The 12,735-nt window shown below is 40.3% G+C and overlaps 1 protein-coding gene and 2 long non-coding RNA genes across 3 annotated transcripts; all 3 read left to right on the plus strand.

Moving 5' to 3' along the window:
* Positions 1 to 7: 7 nt before the first annotated feature.
* Positions 8 to 875, plus strand: LOC108251779. The gene is made up of 3 exons (XR_003038575.2): positions 8 to 135; positions 340 to 396; positions 717 to 875. It is a non-coding gene; the product is annotated as an uncharacterized LOC108251779 (long non-coding RNA).
* A 3,348-nt stretch (positions 876 to 4,223) lies between these two features.
* LOC112450011 lies at positions 4,224 to 6,104 on the plus strand. The gene is made up of 3 exons (XR_003038576.2): positions 4,224 to 4,269; positions 5,349 to 5,599; positions 5,705 to 6,104. It is a non-coding gene; the product is annotated as an uncharacterized LOC112450011 (long non-coding RNA).
* Positions 6,105 to 6,286: 182 nt separating this feature from the next.
* On the plus strand, positions 6,287 to 8,423 carry LOC108251778 (the record flags this gene model as incomplete). The annotated part of the gene is given in 5 exon segments (XM_037979608.1): positions 6,287 to 6,421; positions 6,508 to 6,665; positions 6,755 to 6,863; positions 7,464 to 7,707; positions 7,796 to 8,423. Coding segments are annotated over 5 exon segments (797 nt in total), but the record flags the coding sequence as incomplete, so codon positions are not given.
* Positions 8,424 to 12,735: the final 4,312 nt, after the last annotated feature.

Here is a 12,735-nt window from a genome sequence, read left to right on the forward strand (position 1 = left end):
GTGTAACATAGTTAAAATGGTTCAGGTTAAATCCTGCTAAAATGCACCATCTGCTGGTAAAAAGTTATATTGCCTTCACCTAGGAAGAGCGGGGTATTATGGGTAATCCTCAGAGCCATGAGGATCACCGACGAGGTAACGTGTCTCTGCCATGTGATAAAGAAATATTAGTTATGCATTTTGTGAAGTGTGTTTGTGGTTTTCGTTTTTGCATATTGTTAAAATATGTTTGGTCTGGGTTTTGTTATTATGCCGTTTTTGTCGTGTTGAGAATGTCTAGTTCGAGGGAAAGTGTAGTGGGAATTTCCCACGTGGTAACACTATGGCTCCTTCTTGCAGGAGCTTGTTTTATGCCAGAGACTGACCTTACTTCCATGCCCGTTCTGTGAAATGCAGGTATGTTTTACCAAATCTCCTGTAGCTGATGGTTAACATGAGACTGAGTTTTATATTAACAGTTTTATATAATGATGTGGTTCATTTATGTTCTGCATTATTCTAAAATGCAAGGTTATATAAACTAAAACATAAAAATGGCATCCAGTAAATAAAATGTCAGCATTTTATTTTATTTTTCAGAACATTTTAATTAGTTACTTTATTTTCTCTGAAAGACACTTATTGGTTGTTCTTTTACTGTAAAACAAAATCCACTATGCGATCACTGTAATTTGAAATGATTTTATTGTGGTTACGGTATTATGGGTAATCCTTAGAGCCATGAGGATCACCGATGAGGAGCTTGTTTTATGCCAGAGACTGACCTTACTTCCATGCCCGTTCTGTGAAATGCAGATGGAGAAATAAAGAAACAGCTGATGCCAACTTGAGCAGCTCCTTGTTATTCATTGCCACACTAGTAGAAGCCACCAGAACCGTATAGGCCACACATGCAACAGCTATTTTATATCTTTTACCTAAACAAGTGTGAGGATTCAGTTTTGATTTCGTTTCGGGTTTTGGTTTTTCCTTTTGTTTCTCACGTGTTTGGTCTTTTAGCGCACCTGTCCTGAGTTTTCTAATGATCTTTGTTTTGTATTTAAGTGCACTTTTGTCTTAGTTTGTTGCTGGGTCCTCATTCAGTTGACACTTTTGTCACCGGTAGCTCACATTCTGATGACTGATGACAAACTGTGACATGCAACAAGTCTATGGAGCAGCCTGGATACAAATTCCACTTAACCTGCCTCATCAGAAAGCCAATAACCCGACAGAGATATCACCATCCATCCATGCTCAATGACATCGGAGTCACGAGTGTCAATCAAACAAATTCATTATTCATATCTGATAAGTTTATTCTCATCATCTTCTTCTGATTTCAAGGCAAAACTATTGACTCATATTAGGAAGAATAAATCAGCCCCAAATGAAGGATGAATAATTGGAGATCTTTAGTTCATGAGTGAGCTAAACTAATATCAGACTCTAATTTAGTGTATTTACTTAGCTATGTCACAGCTTCCTCCGCTCCTGCCACGCCTCTTGCTCTCAGTCATGCCACAGCTCAGTAACTTTCCACATTCTTATGCCACGCCCTTGTTTCCACGCCAACGTAATCTCAGTCATTAGTCTCACCTGTTCCTGCCAGTATTTAAGTCCACTGCCCACAGTCCTTAGTTGCCAGATTATTGAACGGTTCCACCAAGTAGATGTCCAGCACTTTTCTACAGTTCCTGCCTGACTCCATGACCACAGACCATTGCCTGCTTTTTGACCCACGAGTTTTGCTATCTCCTTGTCTGATACCTTCCTGGAATCTGTCTCACGGTTACCTACCTCGCTTCTCGCTTTTGGACATCGTTCTTTGGATCCCTTTCTGGATTTGGTTGCTAACATTGGATTGCCTGGTTTTGACCCCTCACCTGGCTCTGGACTTCCCCTCTTGCCTAAACCCCATTTTGGAATTATCGGCTGCACTCGACCACCAGTCCTCGACGGTCTTACCTGTTCTGGTCCTGCTCCCAAGTGCCCAGTCCAGTAGTAGTAATCCACTCTGTCCTTCGTCTACAATAAACATCTCAAAACGTTGTCTGTGTCTGTGCGTTCTGAATCCTGCCAAGTCAAGCCTTGTCAAGCAAGCATTTAATGTCCGTAAAAATAGAAATTATTATGTGGATACTGATCAAGCATTCACTATTTCTTTCCTTGGTATAGTTGATTTCGTGAGCCTTTTGCAATTCAACTACTTCCACATACTTTGTGCTACTTTAACCATTCAAATATCAAAATGTTCAGATTGATCAAAAATAGTCTGCTATGAATTTTGGTTTTTGTAACTTTTATACTTTTTAAAGTATATAACTTTATTTACAGAAATGTTTCCCATAGAAATATATTGAGATCTTTTAAATTCCTTCAAAATGTTATTTTCTTTGAAAATTGCTTCAACATACTTCTGTTTTGTTATGCTACTTTTAGCTACTCTTTCACATATTTTAGGTTTTAGGACTGATGGGCTGATGTTTGTGGTAAGGCATATTGTGTCACTTCCTGTTTTCTCTGCTGGTAGCGGGAGTATTTTGTTTGATTGTGAAATCTTTTGACTTACTGGATTTATCTGACTTTTACACAGCTCTAAATTTTAGTACACAAACACTTTTAATACAATTGTTTCTACTATGATATCATGCTTGAGGCACCTTTTGTCTTTCAACATTCTTGGTTTAATTTGAGTATTTGGGATCTGCTAGCATTGGCTTAGCATGGCTTTTGGTTCTGTAGCAGCATAAATGGTACGCTGCCACTTTAAGGCCAACTTCAGCTGCTGCATATAAGCAAGCCTTCACCTGTCGTGAGGCTACTTGCGTTGTGACGTCAATTCAATCTGCTTCCTTTGTTTGCACCGTTCTGGGTAAGCGTGACTGTTTTATTGTTTTTGGTTTTAATAAGTTATTGATGTTAATTGGTTTATCTGCTTAGCCTCCTCAGCTGCACCTCCAATATCTGGACCGATCTGTCCGGTCATTTGTTTGACAGGAAGGTAAGAGCTAGTGTGACATCACCCCATGTAAACAAAACCTTCAAATAGCATTTTCTTACAGTTGCACCGCATGTAGGTGGAAGTGGATCTGGTTATTTGGCAGTGCAGTCATTTATCAGGTCACAGGTAAGCGGCTGCTGCAAGTTATGGTTTTGTTAGCAGTTGTAATAATTTGTTCTATTCTTTTTAGCCTTCCGACTCATCAGCACTGCACCTGGAGTGACACTCGCTGCTGTTTTGCCTATCTATAACTTGTTTTAAAAGACAAACCTGAACTTTCCCTGCTGCTGGGCGCATTGATGGCGCTATTTAAGGGATAAAGTGGAACACTGTATTGCATTTGTATCACTGTTTTATTCATATTGTTTAATTTTTTTGTCTTTCTTTTAGGAACTGAGGCTTCTGTGGTGGCGGTGGTGACCCCTGGTGGCGGTGTCGTGTGTGTGTGTGTGTGTGTGTGTTGTTGGAGCACCTTTTTCTTTCTTTGTTTGCTGTGTTTTTGTAGTGTCCAGGGTGCTCCCTTTTCCTGCACTGGATGTTGCCCCTTCCCTCACTACTTCCCCATTGGTAAGCCTCAGTTGCCTTTGAAATTTAGACATTTTATTATTATCTTGTTGACTGCATTCACCGTTTACCCATTCAATTTTAGATTATTATTTTAACAAGATATATTGAAGTTTAATAAATTTTGTAGAACTTCCTGAATCTTGTCTCCTCATTTCCAGCAGAACTTACCTGTGTCCTTATAACATAATTTTCCTGGATTTATTCCAGGTGACGTTGTTGGTCATTATAACCTTTAATATTTTATATTTGGGTTCATCATAAAAAGAAAATCCACCCCCAGGTTGCCACAGTTCCATCTCAGCTTCTTATGTTCTCACTTGCTCTGTATCAGATGTATAGCTATTCCTCTGCCTCCTTTAGTGATAATGGTACATGTCATAAATAGGGCTCTCAAGTCTCATGCATTGACCGTGTGACACACGCATTTCGTGAAGTGCACACGCTCACATGCCACACTTTGTATTTCTCACGATAAAACACCTGAACTCACGCACACGCACCCCCTGCGCAATGTTTCCCGCACGGACTGAACAGTAGGACCACGGCTGTAAGTGGCGCTTAAGTCCGCACTCCTTACCAGTTGGTGGCGGTAATGCTACTTTTAGTTGTTTGCCAACCGCTAATTTAATAAAGAAGAAGAAGAAGTGGCGCCAAACATTTCCACATCCTATCTGCGAAGTTAAAGTCCGCTACAGCCAGTGCAAGCAGTTGAATAAACGGTAAGTTGAATTGTTTGACTAATTTAAAATAAATTTAATTGCCCTACGAATGCAGAAAACTTAAACTGTATAGCGAGTATTTCTGCTACATTATTAAAGCTGAACTGAAATAAAAAATAAAAAATTGACATTTCATGGATGTTATTTAGTCAAACACAACATTCCAGGGACCCGTTTATTGACGTAAAAGTTAAATAAACAGTTTTTAGCGTTTTAGTCAATAATTTCTGAAGTGGGTGGTTTTTCAAAACAGGTTTCAGTTCAGCTTTAAATGAAACACATATGAATCATTCCTTTTATTACCGTGCGTATTCAAGTGTTTATCAGATTGTTGTATCAATGAAAAGGCTATGCAAATCTGTTGTTTTTTTTCTTTTAAGATGTCATGGAAAAGACAAAGAACAGTGTTGGATTTTTTTTTAGGCCAGCCGTCAGGTTCCTAAAAAGGCCAGAGTAAACAAGGGAACAAAAAATATGAACACAAATATCAACACAAATATGACAACAGCGAGGAAGAAAGCAATGTATACAGTAAGAGAGGAGGTGGATGAGGAAAAAGCAAGTGAAAATGAGGCTGAGAGAATAACAAGTGAAACAGAATATCAGGGAAGACCAATTGAGAAAGGAGCTGAGCAAAGACCAAATCAGACATTACAAAAAGCAGAATGCTTTATGGAGCAGCCACCTACGGATGTACTTTTAAAAATGAATGGACAATGAAATGGCCATTTATTACTGTAGGGGCTACCAGCTCCTTTTACTGGTGCAGTATTTGCAGACAGAAAAACTCCTGCGCCCATCAAGGTGTGACTGATGTCAACAGACATATAAAAAGTAAAGGCCATCAGGCAAAGGAACAATCACTTCAGTCAACCAGCAGAATAGCACGGTATTATGCCCCATCTGTTGGAGACTGTACAAGAGGCCAAGGTACATGATAAATGTAAATAGCATAATTAGGTTTGGTTAATTGAAATTTTTTAGGATGGTGTAAATATGGTTAATTTTGATAGTAATAATAAACTCTTCTTAAATGTGAACATGTTTCTGTGTTTTAATACTCAAATGTATAATTGCAGACGAGGAGAGCAGAAGTGAAACTGACTGTTGCTATGGTCCAGCATAATGTACCATTTACTGTGGCTGAACATTTTAGCCCTCTAATGAAAGAGTGCTTTCAAGATTCTGCAACAGCACAACATTTCAAATCCTCAAGCACCAAAACAACATGCATCATAAATGAAGCAGTGGCAACACATTTTAAAAAGGAATTGGTAGTTGATGAGGTCCAATCCATATACCTTGATCACCGACGCTTCTAATGATACAGGTATGATATAAATGTATTTTTTATTAATATTTTATCGCCCAGGTAACTAAACACATTTACACTTAATAGTGTTTTATTAAAATTATGTGTATTTTATCTTTTAAGGTCAAGAAAAAATGAATCATCTTACTGTGCGGATTTATGACATCAATCACAGCAAAGTTGTGCACAGATTTTTAGACATGTGCACCACCAGCGGACATAGCTGTGGCACAGCTGAGGTCATTTATCAGAAAATGAATGAATTATTAAAAAAACATGGCATACCATGGGAAAAGTGTGTCAGTATATCTGTTGACAATGCATCAGTGAACATGGGAGAAAAAAATTCTATATCATCCAGATTTCTTCAAGAAAATCAGAACATCTATGTCCATGGGTGTCCCTGCCATGTTATTCACAACACTGCCAGACAAGCTGGCCAGAAATTTGCAGAAGTAAGTTATATATATTTATCTAGTCTTTTGTGTTAGCTATAAAACAAGTGATTAGTCAGCTGGAATAAGATGAGACAAAATCATTTTACAGGTTTCTGGATTTGACCCAGAAGATTTGATTGTTGATGTCGGTCTATGGTTTATGGGGAGCAGCAATCGAAAGGGATACCTCTCAGGCATGTGGAAATTAGCACCACTGTTGTATAAAAACATGTAGGGGATTTGTAATGAATGTTACATTCTTTTACAGAATGTTGTGACTTGCATGGAAGCAACTGCCTGGAAACACTCATGCACATTTCAATAAGATGGCTAAGCCTGGAGCGATGTTTGACTCGCATTCTGCAGCTGTTTGGGCCACTCACAAGTTACTTCAAATCACTAAGTAGGCTACATATTTATTGATACAAAAATACTCAGTACTATTCAGAATATATTTAAACATGAACAAGCTGCTTTTCTTTCTTACAGATGAAAAACAACCAAGATTCTGCAGGCTTGGAGAAACATTTTCAAACCCCATCTCTGAAGTTTACCTTCTGTTCTACCAAGCTACACTGCCAGCATTTACCACGTTGAACCTTTTGCTCCAGAGGGAGCAGCCATCCATCTATCTTCTGCATGCAGAGGTAAGATGGAAGTGTCTATGAATTTGACTGTGATTATAAACAGTTGTAAATTTGCATAAGACATCTGTGAATTTTTATTTATTTCGCAGATGGTAAAGTTTATCCAAAAGCTGTGTTCAAAATTTCTGAAACCTGAGGTGCTTCGGACCCTGAATGTCCATGAATATCCCTATAAGGATTCCTCCAAACAACTGCCAGGTGACACTCCCATCTTAGCACATTATATCAAATTTTTCCCAGGACAGTATTTTTACAATCTGGTTCCTCCTGGTTAAGTTTTTGTTTAGTCCAGATGCATGATCCAAATTCACTGGATCATCATCAACGGATATACTGATTTACTTTTTAATGGATGCTGCTGGAATTTTGTTGTTTTAATACTTTACATTTTCTGATAAATGACCACAGCTATTTCCACTGGTGGTGCACTTCAAATATCACTGCCCAACTTTGCTGGTGTTGAGCACTTTTTTTTTGTTTACTCCTGTTTTAAAGCTGACTTCTGATTCAGTCCTAGGTTAGTCCTTTCTCTTGGTTAAATCCTAGTTTAGTGCGAACTCTTGATTTGCTCATACCTCCAGTTAATTTCATAACCTGGTTTTGGTCTTATTTAGGCTATATTTGTCAGGTAATGTGGACCAAATATTTTCTCAGATGATACTTTGTGATTACTTTTCATTGCAAATTTTCATTAACATTAACAAAAGTATAGGAAATAATAGTTAAATATTCACCAAAAAAAGCAAACTTCCATTAAAATTTAACTGTGATTACAGTGTTTCTTTATATCCTTCATAGGAGCAAAAATTAATGTTGGTTTCACAACAAGAGCAACACTGAACAGACTCCTTAGTGCTGGAGATGTAACAACACACCAGGCTGATGTGTTCCAGCAGGCAGCACAAGGATTTTTGGTGCAGGCAGTGGAGTATGCCATAGCAAAACTACCCTTCAGAGAGCCCTTGCTTCAGCATGCCAAGTTTGTGGACCCCAAGCAGAGGTCTGATTGTGATGTTCAGGATGGATTGTACTTTGTGAGCAGGTAAGTGTCGGTAACACAAATCCTGTTGTTTTTCTTTCCCTTCTCCCTCCCAAAATCATTTTCGTTTTGTACACGTTGTTTGTCATAGATTTCCTGAGCTGCTTCCATTTCATGGGCCCCAGGAGCACGACCAACTGAGTGAGGAGTTTTTGGATTATCAGTTAATGGACATCCCTATGCCAGATCCTGCCACATTAGACATTGAAGGTTTTTGGGGCGTCATGTCATCACTTAAGTAATGTGTCGGTATACAACTGCCTCATATCACGTTATTAAACCTAAATAAAATCTTACTAATTGGGACTTACTGGTTTACTTTCTTCAAAGGTGACTGGTATGGACAGATTTAAACGGCTGGCTACAATTTCCAGACTTGTTCTTGTTCTTCCCCACTCCAATGCCGATGCAGAGAGAGTTTTTTCTATGGTCTGCATTAACAAGACAAAGAGCAGGAACAGCTTGGCACTGGATGGCACCTTATCATCAGTAATGACTGTAAAAATGGCGGGACATGAGCCCAGATGTTTTAAATGGGAGCCCCCTACATCTGTGCTTAAAAAAGCAAAATCTGCTACAAACACATACAACACCATTCATACACATGTGTAAAAGATAGACACAGACACACAGTGACTTATGTTGTTTGAGTGCTAGAGCTAGAAACTGTATATTATTCATTTTTAATAAAATTGCATAAGAACAACTCCAGCATACTTGCCAACATTTGGGAATGTCAATGTGGGACAACATAGCGTGACCCCCCCCCCCCCCCCCCAACCATACACATACACATTTTAAGTATTACATTATCTGTGTTTAAGTCTGTCTGCCCAAATATATACAGTTGTATATAAAATGTTTTGCCAGACACAGCTTGTGTATTCATCAGCTGATCCAGTCTTTAAAACATCATGCAAAAAACCCACTCCCAGAAATCATAGATCACACAAACACAAACATCATGTTGAATCATAGATTCAACATGATTTTCCTGAATTCTGATGAATTAATTTGAATTAAACACATATCATAGTTGTTTAATATCAGGGCTCTCAAGTTTTGATCTTTCTCTCCATCCTCTCAGCTGTTATATTGTAAATACTGATCAGTAAACAGCTGTAACTTGTTATTTATTAGTATTAGTAGCTTTAGCTAACCTGAACATTTCCAGGCCTCCTCTTGAAAAGCTTTCATCTTTCACGCGTACATCTTTATCTTTCTGCCTCTTCAGTTTTCTGCCTCTCCATCTTTAGGTCTCTGTCATCAGATGACAACACGACTCACACGAAAACAATCGCGCTCTCGCATGTGCTCGAGGGGGCGCGTGGGAGCGCGACATATAACTTTCTCTTCTCTCTGCTGTGAGATTGACAGCTGTCAGTGCTTGGGGAAGTGGGCGGGGCTTACGGTATGCTGCAGAATGAGTGCTTTCTCACATTTAGCCGCCAAAATCACTAGATTTGTCGCTAGTTGCTTTAAAAAAATGCTAGAGGTATCTGAAAACTTGCTAAATATAGCGTTAAAGTAACAAAAAGGCTGTGCGTGTGTGGTTTTTTGCTTGAGAAATACAAAGTGTGGCGTGTGAGAGCCAAATGCAGGACAAGGGACAGGGGGGGGGGGGGTGATGATGCGGGACAAGGGGGGGGGGGGAGCTAAATGCGGGACTGTCCCGCCCAATGCGGGACGGTTGGCAAGTATGCTCCAGGTTTCTGTTTAGTATTCTAGCTGGACTAATGAAAGGTCCTGTTTGTAAATATTAATAATGAATCTTCTTCATACACCAAAGCTTGTCATGGAGCTCCTTAGGGTTCAGTGCTTGGACCAGTACTTCTTACAATATATATTTTTCCATTAGGTAAACCTGTTAGACAGCATGTCATAAAATTTCATTGCTTTGCTGATGATACTTAGTTATATTCATGAAACCCAATAAATCTTGGATGTTGGATATAATTTTGGGGATTTTTCAGCATTGATGGTGCCTTTCCAGATGTGTAAGCTGCCCATGCCACAGGCACTAATGCACCCCCATACCATCAGAGAGGCAGGCTTTTGAACTGTGTGCTGGTAACAGGCTGGATTCTACTTTGACTCACTTTATTTTAAATAAGCCAAAAATACAGCCATCTTCTCTGGGCCAAAGCTTGTGTTCACATATGGCTTCTTTTTTTGCATGATAGAGGTTTAACCATCATTTGTGGATGGCACAGTGAACTGTGTTTATAGATAATGATTTGTAGAAGTGGTTCTGAGCCCATGCAGGGATGTCACAACAGAATCAGACCTATTTTTAATGGAGAGCTGCTTGAGGGCCTGAAGATCATGTCATCCATCCGGGGGGGGGGGGCGGCGAACCCAGAACGCAGACTCATCTTTAAAAAGAAAGTAATTTATTAAAGAAATGAAAAGCTAACAAAACAAATGGCTGGCATGGCAGCAAGAATGAACTAAAACAAAATCCAAAAATAACAAGGCGAGGCAAGGTACAAGGGAGACTACACATGACAAGACAAGGAACAAAATGACCCAGTGGAGAATGGAGAGACAGAGACCGGTTTTAAAGGCTGAGGGAGAGATGAAGATGGGTTGCAGCTGTGGACATGACGAGGAGCAGGTGTGGTGGGTGTGGCAGGCGTGACCGGAAAGTTACTGGGTAGGAGAATAGTGACAAGACATGAAGAACACAGAAACTCAAAAGACAACCAAACCAAAACAAGATCAACAAGAACCCCCAAACAAAAAACAAAACCCCAACAACACCAACATGCATGACATCGTCATTGACTTTCAGCTTTTTCCATTTAAGCACAGAGTCTTTTGTCAGTATGAACTGTAGCTGATGAAATATTTAAAGTCTTCCCAAATTTTCACTGAGCAACAGTTGTTTTAAAATTGTTTTGTGATTGTGAGGCACAGTTTTTTATAGACTGGTGAACCTCTGCCCATTTGATGTGTACTATGTACATTGTGAATAAAATATGAGTTTCTGAGATTTGCAAACCATTGCATCTTGTTTTTATTTACATTTTTTACAACGTCCCTATTGGGGCGTGAGGAAAATGAACCCAGAGTGCAGACTCATCTTCAAAAAGGCAAAAACTGATTTATTAAATAAAAACAAAAGGATGATGTGGCAGCAAAAACAACAACAAAACTGTGGAAAGGCCCGAGGGTCCAGACAGCTTGAGTCAACACCTGATGCAGAGTCAAATCCACCCGCTTGCTTCGTGCTCACGGTGAATCCAGCCCATTGCTGGGAGGTCTGCAGCCCATACCTTTCACCTACTGTGAACCACCAAGACGTCCGACAAGCCTCAAGTTACCGTGACAGACTTGTCAGACTACCAGATGAGTAGGATTTAAAATAAAAGAAAAACAACAGTACAACTTGACCGATTGACACGCGGCTCCAGACGGTGAATCACTGCTCCTTTAGCCAAGAGACGGCCCGAGGAGCTAGTGAGGACGCGACAGGCCAAACGGAGCCTGCGTCCGCGATGAGCCCCAGATCCCCTCTGTCACTCCTCTCTGAGGCTTTTAGACTGGAACCGGGAAGGGAGGGGGGAGGGGGGGACCCTGGCACCCCTAACTTAGCTCAGCTCGTGCCCTTATTGTGCCACCACACCAGGAATGAACCAGCAGAGACAGAAAACCCACTCAGGAACTTACCAAGGACGCAGGAAAGAACCCAGGAGTCACCGATCAGGTATACGCCTCACAGCCAAACTTTATTGAAGGTGTAAAAATTAGGTTATATCCCAGTTACAGGTTATCTGATTAAAAATGGAAAAAAAAGACAAAAATTAGAAAAAATCAGTAAATCCGGTTTCTCATCGACACTACGTCAAGACGTTATCCCCATGAAGACTCCAGGTGTCCAAAAATGACTAGCTTTGCTCAAACTAGCCAAAAAGACTTCCCCCCTCCTCCTGTGACAGAGTTTTATTAAACATCCCTTCATGATTATGCAAACAACTTTTAGCTACCCCCTTCTTCATAACTTGAATAAAGAATGGACTTAAAACACGCCTTCTACTGATGATTATGCATAACAGGGTAAAGTTACAACACCCTCCCCATCCTTGGTTCTGAGAAGGAAAAAAGAGAAGAGTTAAGCATGAATCATACAATAGCTTATTGATGCTGGTTTCTTCATTCCCTCTTCCTTTCCCAGGCTCTGTGTCCTTTAAGGTCTGCTTTATCTCCAGTCCATGTCTCTCATTGGACCCAATTGTTGCATCTCATTGTTTATGGCTTCTTGAGCTCCTGACCAGTTACAGGTGGCAAAGGGAGTCTTGCTGGAACCCATCCCTGCTTGCATCGGAAGGGCCATAAAAGGATATAAGGGCCCCATTACTGGAGAGTTATGGTATGTGAGCGCAGGGTTCATCAGCCCAGGTAGGTGAGGGTATGTGAGGGCCTGGCAGGGCACGATTCCGCATGCAGTTTCAGCGGGCTGAACAAACAGCAAATCTTGACCATCCTCCCCGGTCACAGCAGGCTGGGTGATATTATCCTGATATGGAGGGTTGCTCTCCCCCTCCTGACCAGATAGGGCCTGAGTTTCCTCACTGTGAGGTCTCACTGTGTCAGGTTTGTGACTCGGCTCGTTTCCACCATTTTCACCTTTCACAACAAAAACAAAACAGATTGCGAGGAGACACAAGGATCAGATCCAGGGCCATAGCTACCATTGAGGACACAGAGGTCCGGACCTCAGTATTTTTCTGCTGTGTATATTATAAAAAAAATAATCAAAACAACGCTTTTGAATGGTGTGGTTCTCTGCGTAGCTCCACCAGTTTACTGTAGGAGGCACTGCAACTGTGTGCAGCTGCAGCCAAACTTAATGTCAAACACACACAAATACATGTCATATACACATTCAAGTCACTTGTTTTAAATAAATGCTTCTATTTTAATTAAGTTTTGGTCTTCATTGTAACTGATGTGCAGGGGGATAATGAGTGGTTGACTTCAGTATTTTTTAAAGTCTGACTACGGCCCAGATCAGACCTGACCAGTGGT

Source organism: Kryptolebias marmoratus, linkage group LG14 (genome assembly GCF_001649575.2).
Source record: "Kryptolebias marmoratus isolate JLee-2015 linkage group LG14, ASM164957v2, whole genome shotgun sequence".
NCBI classification, from domain to species: Eukaryota; Metazoa; Chordata; class Actinopteri; order Cyprinodontiformes; family Rivulidae; genus Kryptolebias; species Kryptolebias marmoratus.